Source organism: Thecamonas trahens (assembly GCF_000142905.1).
Source record: "Thecamonas trahens ATCC 50062 unplaced genomic scaffold supercont1.17, whole genome shotgun sequence".
Taxonomy (NCBI): Eukaryota; order Apusomonadida; family Apusomonadidae; genus Thecamonas; species Thecamonas trahens.
Genome location: NW_013657663.1, coordinates 370,718 through 390,961, shown reverse-complemented (window position 1 = coordinate 390,961; position 20,244 = coordinate 370,718). Strand labels below are relative to the sequence as shown.

General features: G+C 64.0%; 9 protein-coding genes across 9 annotated transcripts; 3 read left to right on the top strand and 6 right to left on the bottom strand.

Annotated features, from left to right (window-relative positions):
* Nucleotides 1-60: 60 nt before the first annotated feature.
* On the bottom strand, nucleotides 61-1,323 carry AMSG_04275 (UBA/TS-N domain-containing protein). The gene has a single exon (XM_013903603.1). The coding sequence runs from the start codon at nucleotides 1,121-1,123 to the stop codon at nucleotides 209-211; it is 915 nt and encodes a 304-aa protein (XP_013759057.1). The 5' UTR covers nucleotides 1,124-1,323; the 3' UTR covers nucleotides 61-208.
* Nucleotides 1,324-1,582: 259 nt separating this feature from the next.
* Nucleotides 1,583-7,759, top strand: AMSG_04274 (uncharacterized protein; the record flags this gene model as incomplete). Its single annotated transcript, XM_013903602.1, has 3 exons — nucleotides 1,583-1,595; nucleotides 1,836-5,953; nucleotides 5,992-7,759. 3 exons carry the CDS (start codon nucleotides 1,583-1,585, stop codon nucleotides 7,741-7,743), a joined length of 5,883 nt encoding a protein of 1,960 aa, XP_013759056.1. The 3' UTR covers nucleotides 7,744-7,759.
* AMSG_04273 (ceroid-lipofuscinosis neuronal protein 5) lies at nucleotides 7,760-8,960 on the bottom strand. Its single transcript, XM_013903601.1, has 2 exons — nucleotides 8,579-8,960; nucleotides 7,760-8,474 (listed from the first exon to the last, which is right to left on the bottom strand). The coding sequence occupies exons 1-2, from the start codon at nucleotides 8,915-8,917 to the stop codon at nucleotides 7,800-7,802; spliced, it is 1,014 nt and encodes a 337-aa protein (XP_013759055.1). The 5' UTR covers nucleotides 8,918-8,960; the 3' UTR covers nucleotides 7,760-7,799.
* Nucleotides 8,961-9,499: 539 nt separating this feature from the next.
* AMSG_04272 (lipase/esterase) lies at nucleotides 9,500-10,736 on the top strand (the record flags this gene model as incomplete). Its single annotated transcript, XM_013903600.1, has 2 exons — nucleotides 9,500-10,693; nucleotides 10,734-10,736. 2 exons carry the CDS (start codon nucleotides 9,500-9,502, stop codon nucleotides 10,734-10,736), a joined length of 1,197 nt encoding a protein of 398 aa, XP_013759054.1.
* Nucleotides 10,737-10,749: 13 nt separating this feature from the next.
* On the bottom strand, nucleotides 10,750-12,048 carry AMSG_04271 (uncharacterized protein; the record flags this gene model as incomplete). Its single annotated transcript, XM_013903599.1, has 2 exons — nucleotides 10,750-11,870; nucleotides 11,978-12,048. The coding sequence occupies 2 exons, from the start codon at nucleotides 12,046-12,048 to the stop codon at nucleotides 10,853-10,855; spliced, it is 1,089 nt and encodes a 362-aa protein (XP_013759053.1). The 3' UTR covers nucleotides 10,750-10,852.
* A 136-nt stretch (nucleotides 12,049-12,184) lies between these two features.
* AMSG_04270 (vacuolar protein sorting-associated protein 53) lies at nucleotides 12,185-14,758 on the bottom strand (the record flags this gene model as incomplete). The annotated part of the gene is made up of 3 exons (XM_013903598.1): nucleotides 12,185-14,487; nucleotides 14,517-14,599; nucleotides 14,680-14,758. The coding sequence occupies 3 exons, from the start codon at nucleotides 14,756-14,758 to the stop codon at nucleotides 12,238-12,240; spliced, it is 2,412 nt and encodes an 803-aa protein (XP_013759052.1). The 3' UTR covers nucleotides 12,185-12,237.
* Nucleotides 14,759-15,003: 245 nt separating this feature from the next.
* On the bottom strand, nucleotides 15,004-16,670 carry AMSG_04269 (uncharacterized protein). Its single transcript, XM_013903597.1, has 2 exons — nucleotides 16,465-16,670; nucleotides 15,004-16,090 (listed from the first exon to the last, which is right to left on the bottom strand). Exons 1-2 carry the CDS (start codon nucleotides 16,588-16,590, stop codon nucleotides 15,104-15,106), a joined length of 1,113 nt encoding a protein of 370 aa, XP_013759051.1. The 5' UTR covers nucleotides 16,591-16,670; the 3' UTR covers nucleotides 15,004-15,103.
* Nucleotides 16,671-16,921: 251 nt separating this feature from the next.
* Nucleotides 16,922-18,540, top strand: AMSG_04268 (uncharacterized protein; the record flags this gene model as incomplete). The annotated part of the gene is made up of 2 exons (XM_013903596.1): nucleotides 16,922-18,336; nucleotides 18,414-18,540. 2 exons carry the CDS (start codon nucleotides 16,922-16,924, stop codon nucleotides 18,538-18,540), a joined length of 1,542 nt encoding a protein of 513 aa, XP_013759050.1.
* AMSG_04267 (uncharacterized protein) lies at nucleotides 18,517-19,650 on the bottom strand. Its single transcript, XM_013903595.1, has one exon. It carries the CDS (start codon nucleotides 19,624-19,626, stop codon nucleotides 18,577-18,579), a length of 1,050 nt encoding a protein of 349 aa, XP_013759049.1. The 5' UTR covers nucleotides 19,627-19,650; the 3' UTR covers nucleotides 18,517-18,576.
* Between the last annotated feature and the right edge of the window lie 594 nt (nucleotides 19,651-20,244).

Genomic DNA, 20,244 nt, shown 5'->3' with positions numbered 1-20,244 from the left:
TCCCGCCCGCTGGACACCAGCTGCACACACGACGACTGCGGCGAGCAATTGCTTGCAATCAGAGATCTTTGGTGTGAAAGTAGCTACCTCTGCCGCGTTGATCGCTGCGGCCATTTACATCACTCACTGCCGGCGGTCATCTTACGGACGCTGATGGCCTCGTGCTTTGGCGGTAGTGAGCTTTGATTCGCGCGTTGGAGGTAGATAGCTAGACAAGCTCGTCTCCGCGTCCATTAAACTGGTGGGCATCGTCCGAGGCCGATGAGCCAAACAGATCGTGCAGATCGTCGTCGCCGCCACTGGTCCGGCCTCCGGCTGCATTACTGCGGGAAGCGCGGTTCACCGGCGTGCGGGTGAAAGGAAGCGCAGTCATAGGAATGGAGAACGGAACTAGACGCACGTCCTCAGCGGACGCATCGCCGGAGGTGCCGCCGGAGCCAGTGGCGGGTGGCGGAGCAAACGGCCGCGATGGGAGTGGGGCGAGGACAGGCAGCAAACACTTGACACACACGGCTGTCACCGCCTTGGGCACCACCATCGAGTGCATGCCGCCTAGGTCGGAGCGGTAGAGCAAGCCAGCCGCGACGCCGGTTGCTGCCACGGCAAGCGAGTGCAAGCCCGACGCAAGCGCCAGTTGCGCGCCCAGGACATAGACAAACAACTTGTTGTTGAGAGGAAGGTGTGCCACCGTGAAGCGGTACGTCATCGGTACATCGTAGTAGAACTTGACGAGACAAGCAAATATGAGGCCGTATGGCCCGGGCAAGAGCGCCACCACACCGTAGGGCGCGAGCAGAGAGAGAAGACCGATCTGCAGCAGCGTCGCCACGCTCGTTACCAGCATGGCAAACATGGCAAACTTGGGCCCTGACAGCTGGCGCTCAAACTGCCGAAAGTAGTAAAGCAGGAGCAACCCCAACATGAGCTCCGCGGCCGAGCCAAAGGCCCATGGCGCCGTGGCTAGCCGCCACACCTGCCCGTTGCGTACCACACCAGGCAAGTACAACGTCCACGCATGCCTCCATCCCAAGACAGAACCCAGAATCGAGGCCAGCCCCACACCCACCACCACACCCTTGGACACCCAAGCGTTGACAAAGCCCGGTACGCCCTCAAACAGCATAATCGTGATCGCAACAGTCAGCCGCAATCAGCAGCAGCACGTCAGCCCCTGGACGCCTCTGGCCGTCGTTCACCTTCCTTCCACGCCTCGCCTCTCAGCAACCAGCCAGCCTGTTAGCCAATCAATCAACCAGCCACCCACACGCACACCCTCCCACACCTCCAACTCTCGTTGTCTTGTCCAAAGGAGAGAGGTTGAAGAGAGGTGCTATCCCCTCCTGCTCTCAACCATGTCTACCCACGGGGTGACGGAAGGTGGGTGATCATGATCGTGATCGCGATCGCGATCGCGATCGTGTCCAGCAAATCAAAGGCGCGGCCATGTTCCGCTTGTAACGGCGGTGCTTGGCGGCGGGCGGGGGTGGGTGCTGGCGAGGTCGGACGTTGAGAGTTACTAAGGGCAAAGAGGTTTGACCACGGCTCTCACGAGGGAACAGCTGGCAAGAGCAAGCGCCAGACCATGAGCAGCCCGAGTATGGGAGGTGGAGAAGGGAATAGTGGAGCAGGAGGCTTGGTTGGAGGTGGTGCTGGCGATGGCGGTGTTGGCGGTGGCTCTGGCGGCGGGAGTGGTGCTACTGGCTCGGCCCAAGCTGCAGCATCGTTGTCGCCCATGGTGCCTCCGCGAAACTTGGGACGAGGTGGAAGCAGTGCTGGTGGAAGTCCAAGTGGCGGTGGCAGCGGTGGCAGCGGCAGTGGTGGTGTTGGGGGTGGAGGGACCAGCGCTGCTGCGCCGGCCGTTCCGCTCAACATCGACCTCCCGCTGTGGTCAGACTCGTTGCTTGCCTCGACTCGGTGGCACGGCTCGTCTAAGCCGCCTTCGCCGCGGTCGTCGCTCGATCCAAAGCCGAGGACAACCGGCAACGGCAGCAGTCACGCTAGTTCGGGTGGGGCAGGAACCGGCAGTGGCCGGAGCGTTGGCGAGCGGTCGTCTCTGGCACACCAGGGCTCGGCATCGGCGACCTCTATCTCTCGCGGCTCGCGCAAGTCACGCAAGTCTGGCCACAGCAATGGCGGGAGTGGCGGCGGAAGCGGTCCCTCACCGGGGCCGTCGGCGCCGAAGACATCATCTTTCTCGCCGCTGTACGAGGATCTTGTGTACGGCGAGCCCAAGGTTCCCAAGTCAATGGCCGCGCTCATCGATCACTGGGAGAGGCTGTATCCGTGCTACCTGCGGACGTACGGGACAACCACCGTGTCTGTACCGAGTGGAAGCGAGAGCTCGTCGAGCTCGCGGAGCGGTGGTAGCGGCAACGGCAAGAGCGGCGAGGCGAGTGGCGGAGACGGCGAAGTGACGGCCGAGACCGCGACTGGCGCCTCGATTGCGAGCCGACGCAAGTCGATGTCCCGCCACCTTTCGTCACATGAGCTGGTCTCGTCGCACGGCGTCTCCCTGGCGTCGGCGCTGGAGAAGGCACAGAGTCAGTATGTGAGCCAGCAGAAGGTCTCGGTCCTTCCTGCGGTGCCGGCTGTCCACATTCCGGTTGTCCGCGAGACCGAAGTTTCGATTGCCAGCACCATCGGCAAGCTCCCGCATCCGCTACAGTTGCTGGTTGACGCCGGCGTTGCGCCCGGCACGCCGCTTAACGATGTGCCGTCGCTCCTTACAACCATTGCCAGCCATCTCGGGCACTCGGGCACGATGAAGCGCAAAGCGCTGGTGTTTGACAACGACAAGGCTAGCAGCGGTGGCGGTGACGACGATGCTGCCCCCGGCTCGGGCGGCTCGTCGCACAAGAACACGGCCTCCAGCGGCCACGCGAGCAAAGCTGCAGCCAAGCGCGCGCGGCGCGGCAAGTCTTCCAAGGTTTCAAGGCGGGCCACCGGTGGCGATGCTGGCGGTGGTGCTTCGGGTGGAGGCGGAGGCGGTAGCTCGGGCGGCGGCGAGACGGCGACGCTGCCGCGGATGTGGAAGACGTGCGATGAGGGTGTGGTGCTCGATGGTCCCGCTTCGGCTCCGCCTGCCAAGCTCTCGGTCCTCCCTGCCAAAGTCACGGAGGAGCGAGTCTCGGACGTCCGCGACATGTACGGGCTCGTTCTTCCGTCGGAGCGCGACGAGACGGTGATGACGTTGGCGTGGACACTTCGCATCATGCACATCAAGCGCAAGACGCTGGCACGGAGCGATTTTCTGTGGGAGAATCTCTATCCGCAGGTCAACGGCGTGCCGGTCTTCAATCCAGCGGGCAAGTACCTGCTCAAGGTCCATCTTGGCGGAACGGCCTACGCGCTTCCGTTTGACGACCGGCTTCCTGTCTCGGCCTCGGGCGAGGTCCTGCTGCCACGGTCGGCGCATCGCGGTGAAGTCTGGCCGTGGCTGATGGCCAAGGCGCTCCTGGTTCTTCATGCTAGGCTTGGACTGGTGGATACGGGCACAAGCTCGAGTGTGAGTGTCGGCGTTGTCGCCCAGCCCGCGCCTGCACGGCCGCTGGCGTCTACCCGGCCTGCCCCGTCACAGCGAACCCTCTCTGCGTTACACCGGTTCCTGCGGCAGGCGCCGTCGGCATCGGCGACGCCGTGGATGCTCTCGTGGCTGACGGGGTGGGCACCAACAGCGGTGCCCATTCCGCACCCGTCGCATGCATCCGAACTTGCCGGCGAGCGCGTGTGGGATGCCATTCACGACGCGGTCAAGCGGCAGCTGATTGTGGTGGCCGAGGCGCATGTCAACTCCAAGAAGCACGTGTATGTGTGCCTGCAAACTAGAATCCACCCGGTCCACGGCCGGCAGTTGCTAGTGGATACAGCGACGCCGCCCAAGCCAGCACCGTCTGGGGCATCGCGGACGGCTCCACGGCCGGGCAGCTTTGCTGCGGTTGACTCACCCGGGCGGGCCCGGGCGGCGCCCGAGGTCCATGCGCCTGTCCGGCGCCGGCCGGCGCTCGGCGATATGGCCCGCATCCAGCGGACGGCTACCTTCCACACCATGCCCAACGTTGCACAGACCGGGGCGGGTACCACGTCCAGCGGGCCGCGGCCGTCGTCGCCTTCGGCCTCGTCCGAGTACTACGACTCGGCCGAGGCTTCAGAGCGGGCGACGTCGTCGGCGTCGTCGGTGGCCGAGGTGCCCAAAGCGCGGCGGGCAGTCTCGTTCGCCGAGTTGCCCGACGTTGCACCGAGCGGAGCTGGGCCGTCGGAGGCGTCAACACCGACCGGCGTGGCTGGCCACGACACCGCACGCGAGGCTACGCTCGACGCGCCGATCAAGCTCCCGTCTGTGGTCAAGCACCCTGTGCGGATCCAGCAAAAGACACCCGAGTGGGTCTCTTACCTCGACTTTATGGAGCTGTTCTCGGTCCTCTTTGTTTTCCGCGACCCGCGTGGATACCACGCGCGGCTGGCGACGCATGTTGTGGACCCTGCCCGCGATGTTCTTGCACCGCCCAAGCCGGCGCACCACGCGATCCAGCTGGGCGACGTTGGGGTCGACGACCGTGCACCACCAGCGCTGGCGCGCTATGCGCTCATGGTCGCAAACCCGATGCGTGCGTACCAGTCGTCGTATGTGGGTGCAAAACACGCGAGCCTCTCGATCGGTGTCGGAAACGTCGACCTTGCCAAGGCCTCGGGCCTCAACACCTCCAGCAGTGGGACGGAGAGCCGCAAGAGTGCGTCGCGCAAGAAAAAGTCTGCCTCGGGTGGCGACGACAAGGCTGGAGGAAGCAGCAAGCGCGGCGGAGACAGGCACGGAGACGGACATGGGTACGGGCACGGGCACGGGCACGGGCACGGGCATGGGCATGGTCACAGTCTTGGCGCAAGCAGCGCCAGTGGTGTATTAGGGCGCGACAGTGGCAAGCGGCAAGCACGCTCCCGCGGCGGCGGCGGTGCGGTTAGTGGCGAGTCTGGTGATCAGGGAGCGACAAGCACCGGGCCGACGTTTGCCAACTCGTCCGCGGCGAGTGGCATAGGCAGCATGCTAGGCGGGTCGTCGAGCGATGCGCTGGCGATCAATCCATTTGCGGTGGCCGGCCGGGCGGCGACGCCAATGATCTTGCACGTTGTCGTATCTGAAGCCGCGGTGAATGACGTGAGCGGTGGTGGCGGCGGCGGCTCACGGGTGTCGATGGCAACCTCGACCTCGTTTGACTCGGACGACGAGTACTACGATGACGAGGGCGACAGAAGCGAAGGTGGGAGCGGATCAGGCTCTGGCGAGAGCGGAGAGCAGCGGCGGCGGCGGCGGACCGGACCACCGCTGGTGAACGGGCAAGCGTACACGGTTCCGCCACCACCAGGCAACGAGCTCTCGCTGGTGCTTGCAGCGTCGGGAGGAAACTCGGCGACGTCGACGGTGGTGCTCAACGGGTTTGACTGGCGCGATCGCGGAAACCGGCCGACCATGGCGCTGGTGGAGACGCCGCCTGGAGAGGTGGCGTCGGCGAGCGTGCACCTGAGGCCGGGCGCGCACACCTTTACTGTTCACGTCGACGGCGCGCCCGGCGACGTACTCCTGTTCTTGGGCGGGGCATGTGTCAAGATCTACCTCGCGCCCAAGCAGCGCGTCTTGGAGACCTTCCTCGGTGTCCACGTCCAGGAGTTTACCGGGCGGGTGCCGGAGGCGCCAGACCGGGCGTGGTCGCTCTGGTTCCGCTACAACATGCGCGTCTCGCAGCAGCTTCGGATGTCTGTACAGCTGTCTGTGGACACGCCGCTGGCGGCCAAGTATGCGCAGCTGTCTGTGCTGGACCACTCGCGCGATGAGCGGTTTACGACGCCTCTGCTACACACGGCGCAGGCGCGGGTGTACAAGCCTGTTGCGGCAACAGGCGCCGACGCGCTGTACACTGTCCAGGCCGATTGCATCGTCCCGCTCGATAAGGAGGCCGGGCAGGTTGGCGGGCGGTGGCGGTTGACGTTTTGTCCGACAAGCCGTTGTCACCGGTGGCCGAGGAGACGAAGAGCGTGGTGGAGCAGGGTTGGTACCGGCGGTCGCACCGCGGCATGGTCTTCCGCTACGTGGTGACGCCCAAGGACGACGCCACGGTCGCGTTTGCTCTCAAAGTTTTGGACCCGCAGGTCAAGGTGCAGCTCCGAGTCCTCGACGTGGGAACAGCGCTCACCGGGGCGCGCCTAGATGTGGTTGACGCTGCGGCGCGGGTGCTTGGCGAGGCCGAGGCCAGTGGGCGTGTCGTGCTGCCATACGTGCGGCTGCCTGCGGTGACCGAGGGCGGTGGGCCGTCGCTGTCGCCGGCCGAGGCGAGTGAGGGCGGCGGCAATGGAGGCAAGGCCGGCGGGGCTGGGTGGCTCAACAGCTCGGCGTCGTCGCCCCTGGGCGGCCTTACCACGCTGCTGGAAGTTGACGAAAGCGCTATCGGCGGCGACAACAGCGGGGCTGGGGACGGCGGTGTGGGAGGTGCTGTGACGCTCCATCGCGGCTCGCGGTACGTGGTGGTTGGCACGCTCCAGTGTGCCAGCTGGGCCGGTTCGTTGGCGTCGCCAGACTCGCTGTCGGACGTGGCGCGCGCCTCGCCAGATGGGATGTCGGGCGCAGGAGCACCACCGAAGCGGCGGAACCGGTCGCGGCGGAGCGGCGAAGGTGACGAGTCGATGGTTTCCGGCTCTGGTGCAGGCGGAATGAGCGCGGGCGAGCCGCGCGACGCGACGCGCGAGAAGGAGAAGGATCGCAAGCGGCGGTCCAAGTCACGCGATCGGCGAGCTATGTCATCCAAGCTGCGGACCTCCGAGTCACGGTCCAAACTTGTGGATGATGATCCAAGTGAGGCTAAGCTCCCATGGTCGCTGACGGTGTACTCGGACGTGCCGCTTGGGCTCGAAGTCGACGACTCGCGGCAAAAGGAGCTGGAGACGATCAAGGAGAGCTGGGAAGCCGAGGCGCCCGGGCGGGCGACCAAGGCGGCCAAACTCCGGGCCTTGTGGCTTGAGTCGTACGCACCGTCGGGCGAGCTGCGCAGCGGTGTCTCGCTGGCATCTGTGGCTGAGCGGACAGCGTCGTCGTTGTCGATGACCAACGATGACGGAGCGCAGCTGAAGCGGTCGGCGTCGCGTAGCGGACGGCAAACACCGTCGGGCTCTCGGTCGACGCGATCGTCACGGTCGTCGAAGAAGCGATCGACGCGCGAGACTGCGCCGCCACCGGTCGACGCACACCCTGCCATCACCGACGAGCTGCGGGTGGCGACAAGCAAGCCGGTCATCCGCGGCGCGGACGAGGAGTCGGTGCTGAAGGACGCCGAGGCGCGGGCAGACGAGGCTGAGTGCATCCGCGACGCCGAGCGGGCGTTCCGGTCGGCGCGGCGCGGCGAGTGGCGACGACGCAACCGGGAGCGCAAGGCCCGGAACAAGAGCCACACCGCGTTCGATCACGAGCTCGAGTCGCTCGGTGCCAAGCTGCACCGGTACCGAACGCGAGATGCGCGGCTCCGCGAAAGCTACCGCTCGCGCAAAGCGGCCGAGCACGCCGCGGCGCGCGAGGCTGCCGAACTAGCGGTGGCCAAGGAGCGTGAGCGTGAAAAGGAGGCCAAGGCCAAGGAGCGCAAGGTGAACAAGCGTCGGCCGCGCGAGCGTGGCGAGCGTGGTGAGCGCGGTGAGCGTGGCGATCGCACCGACCGCAGCGAGCGCACCGACCGCAGCGAGCGGGTGGGCAAGAAGGAGCGGTTGTAAACAGTGAAAGCAAGCATGAGGACGAAACGTGTTTGATGTAGGTGGGATGAGATCAACTAGGCTGCGACCGGGGTGATGGGCGTCGGAACGTACTTCCAGTCAAAGGAGAGACCCTCGGCGTTGGGCACCTGGTCGAGCCAGTAGATTTCGCCAAAGTAGATGATGTACTTTGAGTTCTCGAGCCACTCAAAGGTCTTCTCGAGGACCTCAAAGGCGCAGACGGCCTTGTCGACGACTGTCTTGGACTTTGCGCACTCGTTGCCGCGCTCAAGAATGTTGTACTGCTCAAAGTAGTCGATGACCTTGGCCATGGAAGCCGGATCGTTCTGGTCGACCTTGGTCGGCGCGTTGTCGCCGACGTAGAAGTTGAGGTAGACGCGGGCCGGGGCCACATCAGCAAAGTCGGCGCCCCAAGTCTTGAGGAGGCCGAGGACTCGCCAAGCATAGTCATCGCAGGTGTATGACTCAAAGTAGACCTTGCCATCGCCGTTGTCCCACTCGGACATGACGCGGAACGTCTCGTAGGTGATCGAGTACGTGTCGTTGTCCATGGGAATCCACTTCATGAGCTTGTTGAAGACCGTCCCGTTGATGGTGCCCAACTTGATCTTGTCCTCAGTGTAGTAGTCCCAGTCGATGCCGGCGTCCCAGCACACACCGCCAGCATCGCACTGGATGAGCTCCTTGCCGTTGGGCGCTGACGCGTTGGTGACGATGTACGGGAACGAAGCCTGTAGAGATTGAGAGACAGAGAGACAAGAGTGAGTACGGATACGAGGGGGGTGAGGGGGTGGAGGGGGCGAGGGTGAGGGGATGATGGTTGGAGAGGGCGTACGTTGGGCGACTCGAAGAGGCCCTCGGCCTCAAACGAGTACTCTGCGCCGGTCGAGTTGACGACGAGCCCGATGGCTGTGTGGATGAGCTTGAGCTCCTTGGTGATGTTGCCAAGGAGAGGGATGAACTCCCAGACAGGAGCCTGGAGAACCCAGACATCGACCGTGTCATCATCAGAAATGGGCGCAGGAAGAGGCACGCCCTGGCCGGGAAGAACAGAGCAGAAGTGCAGCGAGGGCGGGTCCTGGCAAAAGGCAGGCGGCGTCGGCCGAGCCGTCACCGACACACAGAGCACAGAGGCAACAATGGCCACAACAGCCACAGCAGCAACAGTATGCATGTTGAGGTGTGGATGGAGTGAGGTGTGCCTTGCCCGACTTCGCCTCTATCGCTCCCTCTGGTCGCCACTGTCACGTGGTCGTCGCAGGGCCTTCTGCCCGACCGACGCTCGTCCGCGTGACCTGCGCATAACCTCTCGCGTGCGAGTCGGAAGAGCAAACCCATTTGGCGAGCGGCCTGTCGTTGGGCGGACCCAGGTCAAGACGGCTCGTTTTTCTCTGCTCATCAACAACAAGTCGTCCTTCGTCTGGGGCAGCTCCAGGGAGCCAATGATCGTAACGTAGGCCCCTGATGCCGTCTCCCAATAGACAACGCACCCCTCTGGCTCACTTGCGGTTCGCCGCAAGGCGCAGTCAGAGGCAATTTCTCGGCCTTTGAGCCCCCCCCCTCCCTCCCCCATCTCCCTCTCTTCTATCATCCCTCGTCTCACAGGTCTTGGCTATGGATCGTTGTGAGCGTCGCGCGTTTTGTGGCGTCGCATCGCGCTGACTACCAAGTCAGCATGGCTGATGACTGGTACCGCCATTCCTGGTCTACACAACAACAGTGGGCCACCTCTCGTGATATTGTTGCCATTGTCATCATGACACAGTCGCAGGCGCAGGCGACGACACGCTCGACAGTGCTCCCGTTTGAGGTGGTGTGGAGCGGCCTGCTGGGCTCGTACCGGATCACTCTGCGGCTGCTTCTTGCCCTCCACGGCGCCATGCTGTTCGCCTGCTCTCTGCCTGGTGCGGCCCTCGCCGCTGACATCCTCCCGCGGCTGCTCCTCGAGCTGGCCATGCTCCCCATGGTGGCCTTCTACGCATGCTTTCCGGCAGCAGCTGCCTCTGCTGTCCGCCGGGCGTATGCTGATCTTGACAACGTGCCGCCTGTCCTCGCTGCAGCCACCATCCGCGCTCTCTGGTCCGGGCCGGGCGCATCAGTTATCATCCGCAGTCTGACAAAGCTCAAGCCGCGCTCGCGTGGTCCGGAGGTGGTAGCGGTGGAGGCTCAGTTGGCGGCGGCGGCATCAGACAGAGTCCTCCCGGTTCTGGTCGTGGCCCAGGGCGATGCTGTCGAGGTGGCGGCGGCAGTGGCGGCGCTGGCGGCAGGTGAGACAGTCGCCTATCGGCTGGTCATCCATCTGCATGGCGGCGGGTTTGTGGCCATGTCGCCAGCCGATCATGCAGACTACCTCAAGACTTGGGCAAGGGCACCAGGCATGGAGCGCACGCTCTTTATCTCGCTGGACTACCCACTTGCGCCCGAGGCGCCATTCCCGCTTGCGCTCAACGACGCCTTTGCGCTGTATGCCATCGCCGCTTCCTGCTCGACGGCTCCGATATCTGTAGTCGGCGACTCAGCCGGAGGCAATCTTGCAGCAGCGCTCGGCCTGCTGGTGGCTGCTGCGCGTGGCCGCGCCCGCGGTGAGCCCGAGGCCGATGCTGCACTCATGCTGGAGCTGGGTCCGACCGCATCAGTCCTTCGCGACTACACGGCGTTCGCCGGCGAGCTGCCAGCCATCGACGCGCTTGTGCTCATCTATCCCTCGCTGGTCCGGGCACGGCAACGGGCCGGGCTCATGGGGGCGGCACTTGCTCTCGATCCGCTCTTGCCAGCTGAGCTCAACCCTCTCATCCACACAGCGTACGTGCCCACGACGTTGCGGGCGGTGTCTGCGACGCACCCGCTAATTTCACCACTGGCGGCGCCGGCGTGGCTACTGGCGTCGGCTGACATGGCCAGCCGAAAGTACGTGGTGTGCGGCGAGTGCGATCCGCTGCTCGACGACTCGGTAGCGTTTGTGGACACCGTGGCTGCCGGCGGCGGCAAAGTAGCCGCCTTTGAGCGGCTGGCGGGTACCCCGCACGGCTTCCTCAACATGGCGGTGAGCTCACGCGAGGCGCGGACCGCGATCAAGTCGGTCGGAGCGTGGTTGGCGCCCGAACCCGAGTCATGAGCCGAGCACCAGGCCGTGGACCTTGCCAAACTCCGAGAGTAGGCGGACGTGGCTCTCGTTGAGCATGGGCCAGAGCTCGGCAGCAAGGAGGCGCATGTTTGCGACATTGCTCTCGTCGAGAGCGCGGGCGAGCGAGTCGAGGAGGTCGGCTACGACCGGGTCGACGCACGCCGAGTCGGAGAGAATGACAACGGCCTCGATAAGGCCGGCAATCGACGCCGTGTCGCCAACCAGCAGCGAGAGGAGGACCCTTGCGATGTAGGCATCGACGAGAGTGAGCGAGTAAAAGTCAAGGGCCTCCACGCTCAGTGCGTTGCTGGAGGCCGCCGAGAAGAGCGACGGCGTCGACGCCGAACCGCGGACAAGCGCAGCCACCCGCGGTGCAGCTTCAGCCGCTGGCAACGCCGCGCCACCAGCGTTGAGCGCCGCACCCTTGAGCGGAGCATCAAGGACCGAGCTGGGCGCCAGGAGCAAAGCCACCAGGTTGTCGAGCTTGGCCGCCGCGAGCTCGTACTCGCCAGCGGCAACCAGTAGGTCGACCTGGACGTTCTCACACTCGATGACGGCAAAGCTGAGTGTTTCGCCAACCGGCAGCGAGCGCGAGACCATATCGGCAGCCTTGGCCAGTAGCCCGAGAGCCTCATCGTGCTCGCCAAGGGTGTGGACCTGAAACGCCATGTCGAGGAAGAGGGCGGCGGCCAGGGCGTGTTTGCGGGCCGAGACGTAGATGGAGATGGCGGCCGAGTACAGCTCAAAGGCATCCAAGGCCATCGAGTCCACCGATCCAACCCGTCGCCTCGCCGCATCCGTCACATGCCTCCACAGCTCGACGCCGCCCGTCACATACGCCGCCGCCTCCTGCGCCCCAGATCCCAGCGCTGCCTCACATTTTGCTAAAGCCTTGAGCACCATAGCCAGATATGGTGCCCCCGTTCGAGCCGCTCCTACACGTCGTGCTAGAACCTCCAGCCGTCCTGCTGCCTCTGAGATGGCGGCCGGCTTGACGTTTCGTCTGTGGCGGTGAGAGGTGAGGGGGGGGGGTGAGTGGGAAGGGGGGGGGGGGGGGGGGGGGGGGGGGGGGGTTAAGGGGAGAGGGGAGAGGGGAGGGGGAGGGCGTACTTCTTCAGCTCGCCCATGACGTCGTTGTACTCGGCCATGAGCTCGGTGTAGGATATGCCATGGGTGGCCATGGCTGCAAACGGTGTTGGGTGTGTGTCTCTGGCGGCAGGCGGCTGGCGAGTCAAGGGCAGCGGCGGGTCGGTGGCGGCCGAGTGGTGGTGGGGACGGCGGAGAGTGGTCCGATAAAGACATGATCGACTTTTGTACGGTCGTGGCCTTTTTGTTCAATCACGTTGATGTTGATCGGGGCTCGCCAACTACTACTCTTTCCCCTTCTCGCGGCCAAAGCGGCCAAGGAGCTTGCGACCAAGGCGGGCGGTGCGGGAGGAGGACTCGCTGGCAGCAGCCGAGGTGCCAGCAGGGTCGTCTTCGGACGGGAGGTCGTCGTCAGGAGCGTCGACATCGCCTGGCGGGCCGGTGTAGAGAGCCATGTACGCGTTGATCTGCGACTTTTTGAGGCCCTTGGCCTCAAAGATCTTGCGGAGCTGCGAGGCGTTACCGGACGGGACCGAGGCGGTGTACATGTCGACCATGGCCTCGGGCGGCGTCTTGAGCACCTTGAGAACGGCATCAAGCTTGTCGAGCTCCTTGTTGACGACACGGACAAATCCGCGCGGAATGGGCCGCGGCTCCGCGGCGAGGTTGGGAAGCTCGAGGAGAAGGGCGCGCAGCGTCTGCGAGTCGAGCAGCAGTTGGTCTGAGCCCTCGTCGGCGATGCGGCCGAGGAGGAGCACGGTGTCGCGGAAGGCCTGGACGAGAAGGACGACGAGCTTGTCGCAGTACCGCCGAAAGTAGACGTCTGGAAGAAGGTCGCGGAACTGCGGGACGTCGTCAGCCAGCGCGGCGCCGAGCGCAACAAGGTGCGGCGGGTTCTCGGTCATGCCGGTCCACGCTCCCCATCCAAGCTTAGTCATCGGCTCGAGCGCTTGCGAGCGGACAACAGTAAGCGTGCCGATGACGAGGACGAGGACGGCCTTGCCGATGAGAGCGGTGTACTCGCGGGTCTCGGCGCCAAAGTCGATGTGGTCCGAGAAGACCCGCGCAATCTTGCGGGCGAGCGTCTCCTGCAGCGCCTCGATCTGCTGCTGGACGTAGACGGCAGTGTGGATGATGTTGGTGATGTTGATGACCAGCGTGGGCGAGAGACGGACCTTGATGCCGTCGTACGATCTGGCTTCGCCGATGACCTTGCCCTTGGGCAGCTGCTCGACTAGGAGCTCGGTGTACCGCACAAGGTACTTGCGGAAGGTCTTGTACAGGTCAAACAGGGCCTGGCCCTTGGAAATTGACGAGCACCGCATGAGCGACTTGCGGAAGTAAAAGACGAGGTCGGTGGCCGAGGTCAAAATGTTCGAGTGCTCGTCCTCGGGGTACCACGCGTTCTGCGCCACAAACCGCTCCATCATCTCGGCAAGGTTCTTGTCCTCCACCGCGATGTAGTGGTTCATGTACGGCTCGAACGAGCGCGAGATGATGCCCTTGAACAGCGCGTTGTCTTCGTACGACACTGCCGGTGCACCCGACGAGCTGCTGCCACCTGCAGGCTCCTCGGCCTCGTGGCGCGACGCCCGGTACCGCTTGTACTTGAGCTTGAGCGCCTCAGACTCAGAGAGGCCGCCGACTTCGGGCTCCTCAACCGAGAGCATGGACGAGAGCGAACCGTCGCCGGTGACGGCGCGACCGGGCGCGGCCGCCACACGCTCGACCTTGAACTTGGCGGCGAGCTTCATCTCGACGTCGAGCGTCGACTGGACAACCCGCAAGAACTCGGGCACGTTGAGGTTGTCCTGCTGGCCCTCGAGAATCGAGCGGAGGTGCTCGCAGGTCATCTCGCAGAATCCGATGGCCACCTTTTCGGCCACCCGCCACGAGTCGGGGAAGACGCCGGCGTACGTGTCGTCAAACGAGCGCATGGCCTTGACTAGCCAGGTGAAGCGAGCGTCTGACGACTCGAGACTCCAGTTTGGCCCGCCCTCGCGACCAAACTCGGCCTCGTACGTCCCGACCATGGCGCCGACAAAGGCGTCGACGAGCGACGACACGACCGAGTCGCCGAGCGCAGCCACCACTGCCGTGCGTGCAGCATACGCAGGGCGGTTGCCCTCGTTGATCCGTGCGCCAAGATCCTCAAAGTCTGCCAGCATCTGGCCCTTGAGCTCGCCGCGAATAGCGGCAATGTTCTGCTGCATCTCACGGATCTTGGCAATGTGCCCGTAGCTCTCAAAGTCGGACGAGAGCGAGGTGACGGCTTTGAGCAACTGGGCGACCTCAGCAAAGTCGCCGCGCTCGCGAGCCCGCTCCAGCTGGTCGACGCCTTTGACCATCATCCGCAGACGATGTAAGAGCGAGATGGTCTTGGACAAGTTGCACTTGGCCGTGTCCAGAATCTTGATGTCGGCGCAGATGGATTGGACCATGGCCTCGGACTCTGCAGCCTTGGCCTTGATCTCAGCGATCTTGGTAAAGAGCTCGGAGATGGCCTTCTTGGCGGCACTCAGATGCTCCCGCGACTTGTCCCGGCCGTCGCCTGCTCCCGCACCGTCGAGTTGATCTGCGCCTCCAGCTCCCGCAGCCGAAACTGGACCCGCGACGTGACCTTAGGCAGGTATTGGAGCGAGGCCTCTGTGAGGAAGAAGGCGGGGGCTAGTGAGTAGACGGCAAGGAGGGGTAGTGGGGTCACACATGGAGAAGCTGGTTCGTACGGTCAGGGAAGACTGTGTTGATGTAGTCGACGACGCTGAGGTCCGGGGTGGCCAGGAGGTCCGAGGAGGCTCGGAGCATGCGACGGGCCTGCCGCCCGCCCTCGTCCGTGTCTTCTGTCCCGTGCTCTGGCCACCCGGGCACACTCAGTCGACTGCTTGGAGGCTCGGGACTGGCCATGGTGGAGGAGAGGGGAGCGGAGTGGTGTGTGTGTGTGTGTGTGTGTGTGTGCGAGTGTGTGTGTGCGAGTGGAGTGGGTCGCCAGGTGGAGGGGAGGTGGCCGGCCGGCGGCTGTGGTGGCCGACAGACACCGGAGGGTGGCTCGACAGCAGAGGCAGGTAGCTTTGCTTGATTTTGCAGCTTGTTACTGCCGGACCATGTGATGAGCAGAGTAGGGATGGGTGGGCGGTGGGCGGGTGGGTGTCGTCAGCTGCGGAGAGCAGCAAAGAAGGCGTCGTCGTCGTCGAGGATCGACGCTTCCACAAGCTGGTCGACCGATGGACGGCGCCGGAGATGGTCGGAGATCGACGAGCGGCGTTCGCGGTTGAACTGCCGGACCTCGTCCTCGGACTCGTGGCGGATGAGGCCTCGCTCTGACATCTCCTCCAACGACGGCCGCCGCTGGAGCTTGGCTTCGAGCTTGGTCACCGAGAGTGCGCGCATGAGCGGCGAGCCGGTGGCGGTTGTGCCGCGCGGTGATCCAGCCAGGCGCGGACGAGGCGACCGCGGAACGGGCTCGCCTGCGGCTACACGCGCTTCCAGCACGTCTGACGGAAGAATGGGCGCATCGGCCGGCGGTGACTGCATCACTGACGAGCCCATCAGGTCCGGCTTGGACGGGCGCCGGGCAAGGAGGTCCGCCAGCGAGTTGCGTCGCTCGCGGAGGCCCGAGTGGGTCGCCATCGGTGAGAGCGACGGGTTGATGTCACCCGACGCGTTGCGGATGAGGCCCTCGAGCATGGCCTCGGTCGCAGCCGACGCATGCTTGGACGACGAGATAGTCCGCTTGCGAGTCGCAGTGCTCGATGGCGGTGGCGGCGGCTCGAGCGGTGGCGGATGGGCAGCGGCTAGTGCCTCCTCGCGCTCCTTTTGGTGCTGCTCGGCGACCTTGCGCGCCTTGCGCGCCTGTTTCTCCATCTGGATCTTGCGCGCGAGCGCGCGAACGGTATCAGTCACAAACACATGCAGGCGCTTGGGATCCGGCAAGTACACTTCATGGACTACATCGTCCGAGCCCGAGACCTCCTGCCAGGCAAACGAGTGCCGAGCCGTGTCGGCCTGGTACGTCCGGATGGCGGTGAACGGATGGGTCGAGATGACCTTGTCATCATCGCTCGGGTCCAGAATTGCCAAGTCGTTGGGCGAGACCCGAATTGTGACTCTCCGTGGCTTCTTCCCCAGCCCGATACGTTGCTGTCGTCCACGCACCCGCCCGCCAGCATCCCTCGCTCCGGTGAGTCGCTCTGTCAGCCCTGCGGCACGCGCGCTCGCTCTCGGCAGTTTGATCTTCTGCCGGCAATGTTCGGCATGGAGGGCCTTGGGGGGGGGGGGGGGGGGCACTCCGGGCGGACCAAGCAAAGACAGAACACCTCGCAAGCAGTGGAGCATGCTTCAAGTATAACATATCTGTTGTGCGAGTACGGAGTGTACGGTTGTCGAAAAGGCCACTTCCGGTCCCTTGGGAGGTATGCGTTGCGGCCCACAGTAACCCACGGCAGGTGCCGTCAGCACGCACCCCCCCCCCCCCCTCTCACTCCCCTACCCACCCAGCCATCCATGCCACGTACCTGGACAGCAAACATGGTGTACTCATCCTGTGTCCACGTCGATGGACCTCTTCTCATCCGCATAGATGCGGGCGTATACAGTCGCCCCTCGGGATCTTCCGCAACCACAACGTGGTAGTCGGCCATGTGTGGGCGTGTGTCTCACGACAGAGGACTGTGAGGGGGAGGGGTGACTGATGGAGTGACGTTTACTCCGGCTGGCAGCGATTGGATGGTGACAGCGATTTGGTGGGATTGTGGGGGGGTGGCCGGACACTGGCACAACCAAATTGCTGAGGACATCACTCGCATGTGCGAGTTGCAACCATTGGGTGGCGAGAACCACCAAAGCCATTTCCAGCCATTTCCCATCAAAAGCGAACACATTTCCAATAACAGTGTTCGTCGCCTCGACAGACCGCACTCTCTGCACGACCAACCACACTCGCAGGACCACCCACGCTCGCAGGACCACGCAATGGCTGCATCTAACCCGCCTCCGGCGTCTCCGGGCATGTTTGTGGTCAGCCTGTACCAGGGCGACTCGCTCGCGTTCTCGCCTGCCACGCCGCCCGAGGTCATGGACCACATCGTGAAAGTCTTTGTCGATGCCGGGCGACTGCTGCAGCGCGATCTGTTCACCAAGAAGGCCGGGATGACCACCGCCCTCAGGACGGTCGCTAAGTTCAAGGGCTACATGAACGTGAACACCAAAGGCTTGGTCTGGACCCTGCTCATCGATACCATGACTGCCCTCGGCTACGCCTACCTCACTCTTGGCAACTACTCGGAGCTCATCTGCTGGCCACGCGGAGCGCTCGACCCTCCGCCGCCGGTCGGAGAGCTCTTTGTGCTCACCTTTGGCTCGGATGAGCTGTATCTCTCCGGCCGCGGGCCGATTGCACCAATCACCGCCCTCGCCGCCTCGTTTGTGGGGATCTCTGAGCTGTACAAGGCCCAGAAGGCGCCGCGCTTCCATCGGACGCTCGACAAGCACGGCATCGTGGCCAAGGCAGGCAAGGACGGCATGCCCGTCTATGAGCGCTGGCGGGTCAAGTTCAAGGGCTACCCCATGCAGTCTTTGACTGCTGCCGCGGACGTCTTTACTGCCGCCGCTGCTGTCGGCCTCATGATAGAGACTCCGCTCACGGAGCGGACCTTTCTCGTGCGCTACAACCCGGATGCAGCGAGGGAGATGCCCTACATGGCCATCTCGCTCACCGCAGATACCGTCAGATTCTCTGCCAGCACACCCGATGAGTTTCACCCGATCTTTGCCGGCATTATCGCCGAGTCGGCCGACATTGTCGGCTACACGCCCGAGTCGGTGGTCAACTTTGACCCGGGGCACGCCGCGCGTCTGGCTGAGACCCCGCCGCTGGCTGTCAAGCGCGAAGCTCACGCAAGCAGCAAGTGGGGCCGCGAGGACAAGCTCGTCTTCCGCGGCTATCCGCTCAGCTGGACCAACCACATGCTGATGTCGAGCCTCCCGCACATTTGGCAGCTGCTGCAGGAGCGCTGGTCACTTGGTGTCATTGTCGGCTCGCTTGTTGCCAACACCGCAACGCTGTTTGTGCCAGCGGTTCCGAGCGGGGTGGCGCAACCAGCGCCGCGCGCCTTCTCGGTCTGGACCACCCACGGCGACACGCTACACACCTCTGCGCTGGCCCCGGCCGCCGTCAAGACTTCCATGGCCGACTATTTTGAACGCATCGGCCTCCGCATCCAGCGCGGCTGGAAGCCGATCAAGGGCCGCTACGGTGCCCGGCGCATTCGCGAGCAACTCGCGTTTGCTCTCAAGCTCCGTGGGTACCCGCTGCTCGCCGAGATGCGCGCGTACATGCTCCTCCGCTCGCCGCTCTCAACGCTCGGCCAGGTCGTCGGCACCGTTCCGTACCAGCTGGTGGTCGGATCGGGCGACTCCCAACAGATCATCCCATCGATCCTGTTTTTGGTTCAGGAGCGGCCAGCGCCCCCGAGCTTCCGGCATACTCTGTCACTGACGCACCGCCTTCGTACGCCGACATTGCATGGGAGAACGACGAGAAGAAGAGCGAGACCGAAGACTGGGACTCGGAGGACTCGGGCTTTGACTAGCCCATGGCAACTTTAAAGGCATCACATGTGCCCATTCTACGATGAGGACGAGGACGAGCCCGAGCCCGAGCCATCATCGGTAGTGGTCTCGGTCGACATGGTGGCGTCGGTGGCAAAGGTGTACTCGGATGAGTGCGGGTCGTCGGCAGAGCCCGGATCCTGGACCGGGTAGTGGACGTACGACTCACGGGAGACCTTGCGGACAATGGGCATGGCACCGCCCGGTGCGCGGGCTGTGGTCCGCGCGGTCTGCTCGAGTGCTTCCTCCTCGTCGTCCGAAAACATGGCCAGGTCACGCATCTCCTGGTAGTCCCGAATGCGGAAGGCAAGGACGAGCAGGATGGCGACCGCAAAGAGTGGCGTCTTCATCGCCTCATGGGTGTCAATCTGGATGGACACAATGCCCGACGTTGTCCGCTGCAGGCCAAGGTTCTGCCGCGAGATGACGAGCCAGAGCGCAAAGATGAAAAAGTAGACCACAGCGCCGGCCGGCACATACAGATATGAGAACGAGATCTCACGAAGGACCCGCCGCCCGGACTTTCGCACCTTCTTCGAGTACGAGTATGCCGAGAGCAGCGCGTTGAAGATCGCAATCGGGAAGACGGCGTAGAAGATTAACGCCACAAGATGTGCCACAAAGTACATCCTGCCCACAAACTCCTGGTTCTTGGTCTCTTCGGCCGCGTAGAAGACCGCGACCGCCAGCAGGCCCGTCGAAACCACCGCTCGAACTGCGGCGATGATCCAGAGCGAGAACGACGGCTGGAGGATGAGCGTGTAGCAGAATGACGAGCGGCGAACAAGCGTCATCCGCGTGAACCGGTTATACTCGTAGAGCCACAGGAAAAGCATGTCGGTGACGAGCGCGAGCTGGAAGAGCAGAGTTAGAAAGTCAAAGAACACATTAGCCGAGTAGCTCCCCACAAAGGCCTCCAGATAGACGCCCCATCGGAGGACAAACATCAGCAGCATCAGAGCCAAGTCCACCAGCGCCAACAGATGCCAGCGAGTGAGAAAGGCGTGCTTGAAGACTCCAAACAGAATCGTGTACGCAATCAGTACCATCGCCGCCACCCACCACATTCCCAAGAACCCTCCCTGCTCCGCGACTGTCCTCACCACGCCACGTCCCACACGTCCCAGCCGACCGTATTCCCCGCCGTAGATACGCACACCGCCGCCGACCGCGCCGCCGCCGACCGCACCGCAGCCGGCCGCACCAGTAGACACACCCACCCACAGGCACAACCACACAAACAGATGGCATACATGTATGAGTACTCCTTCCTCCCTCCCCCCCCCCCCCCCCCCCTCCCCTCCCCCTTCCCCTCCCTCCCCCTTCCCCTTCCCCCCTCACTTCACGTACACGTCTCGGCCCGCCAGTGGTCAGTCTCCAGCGCACCCTGTGCCTGTGCAATGCACCCAGCCACTGCTGCTGCCACTGCTGCTACAAGCACGGTTGGCCGCATCCTCTGCTGTCTGCCTTAGTCTTGTTGGAGTCGTGTGGTCCATCCCCCCCCCCCCCCCCCCCTCTTGCCCTTCGTCCCTGTCCCTCCTCCGCTACCCAGTGACAGTCCGACGGCAGGTTAGCCATGCGGGCTCGGCCGCTGCCATCCAACCTATGCTCACCCACCCCAACCAACCACCCACCTCACACACACTGCTAGCCTAACGCTCACGGCTTGCTTACATTCCATGGTT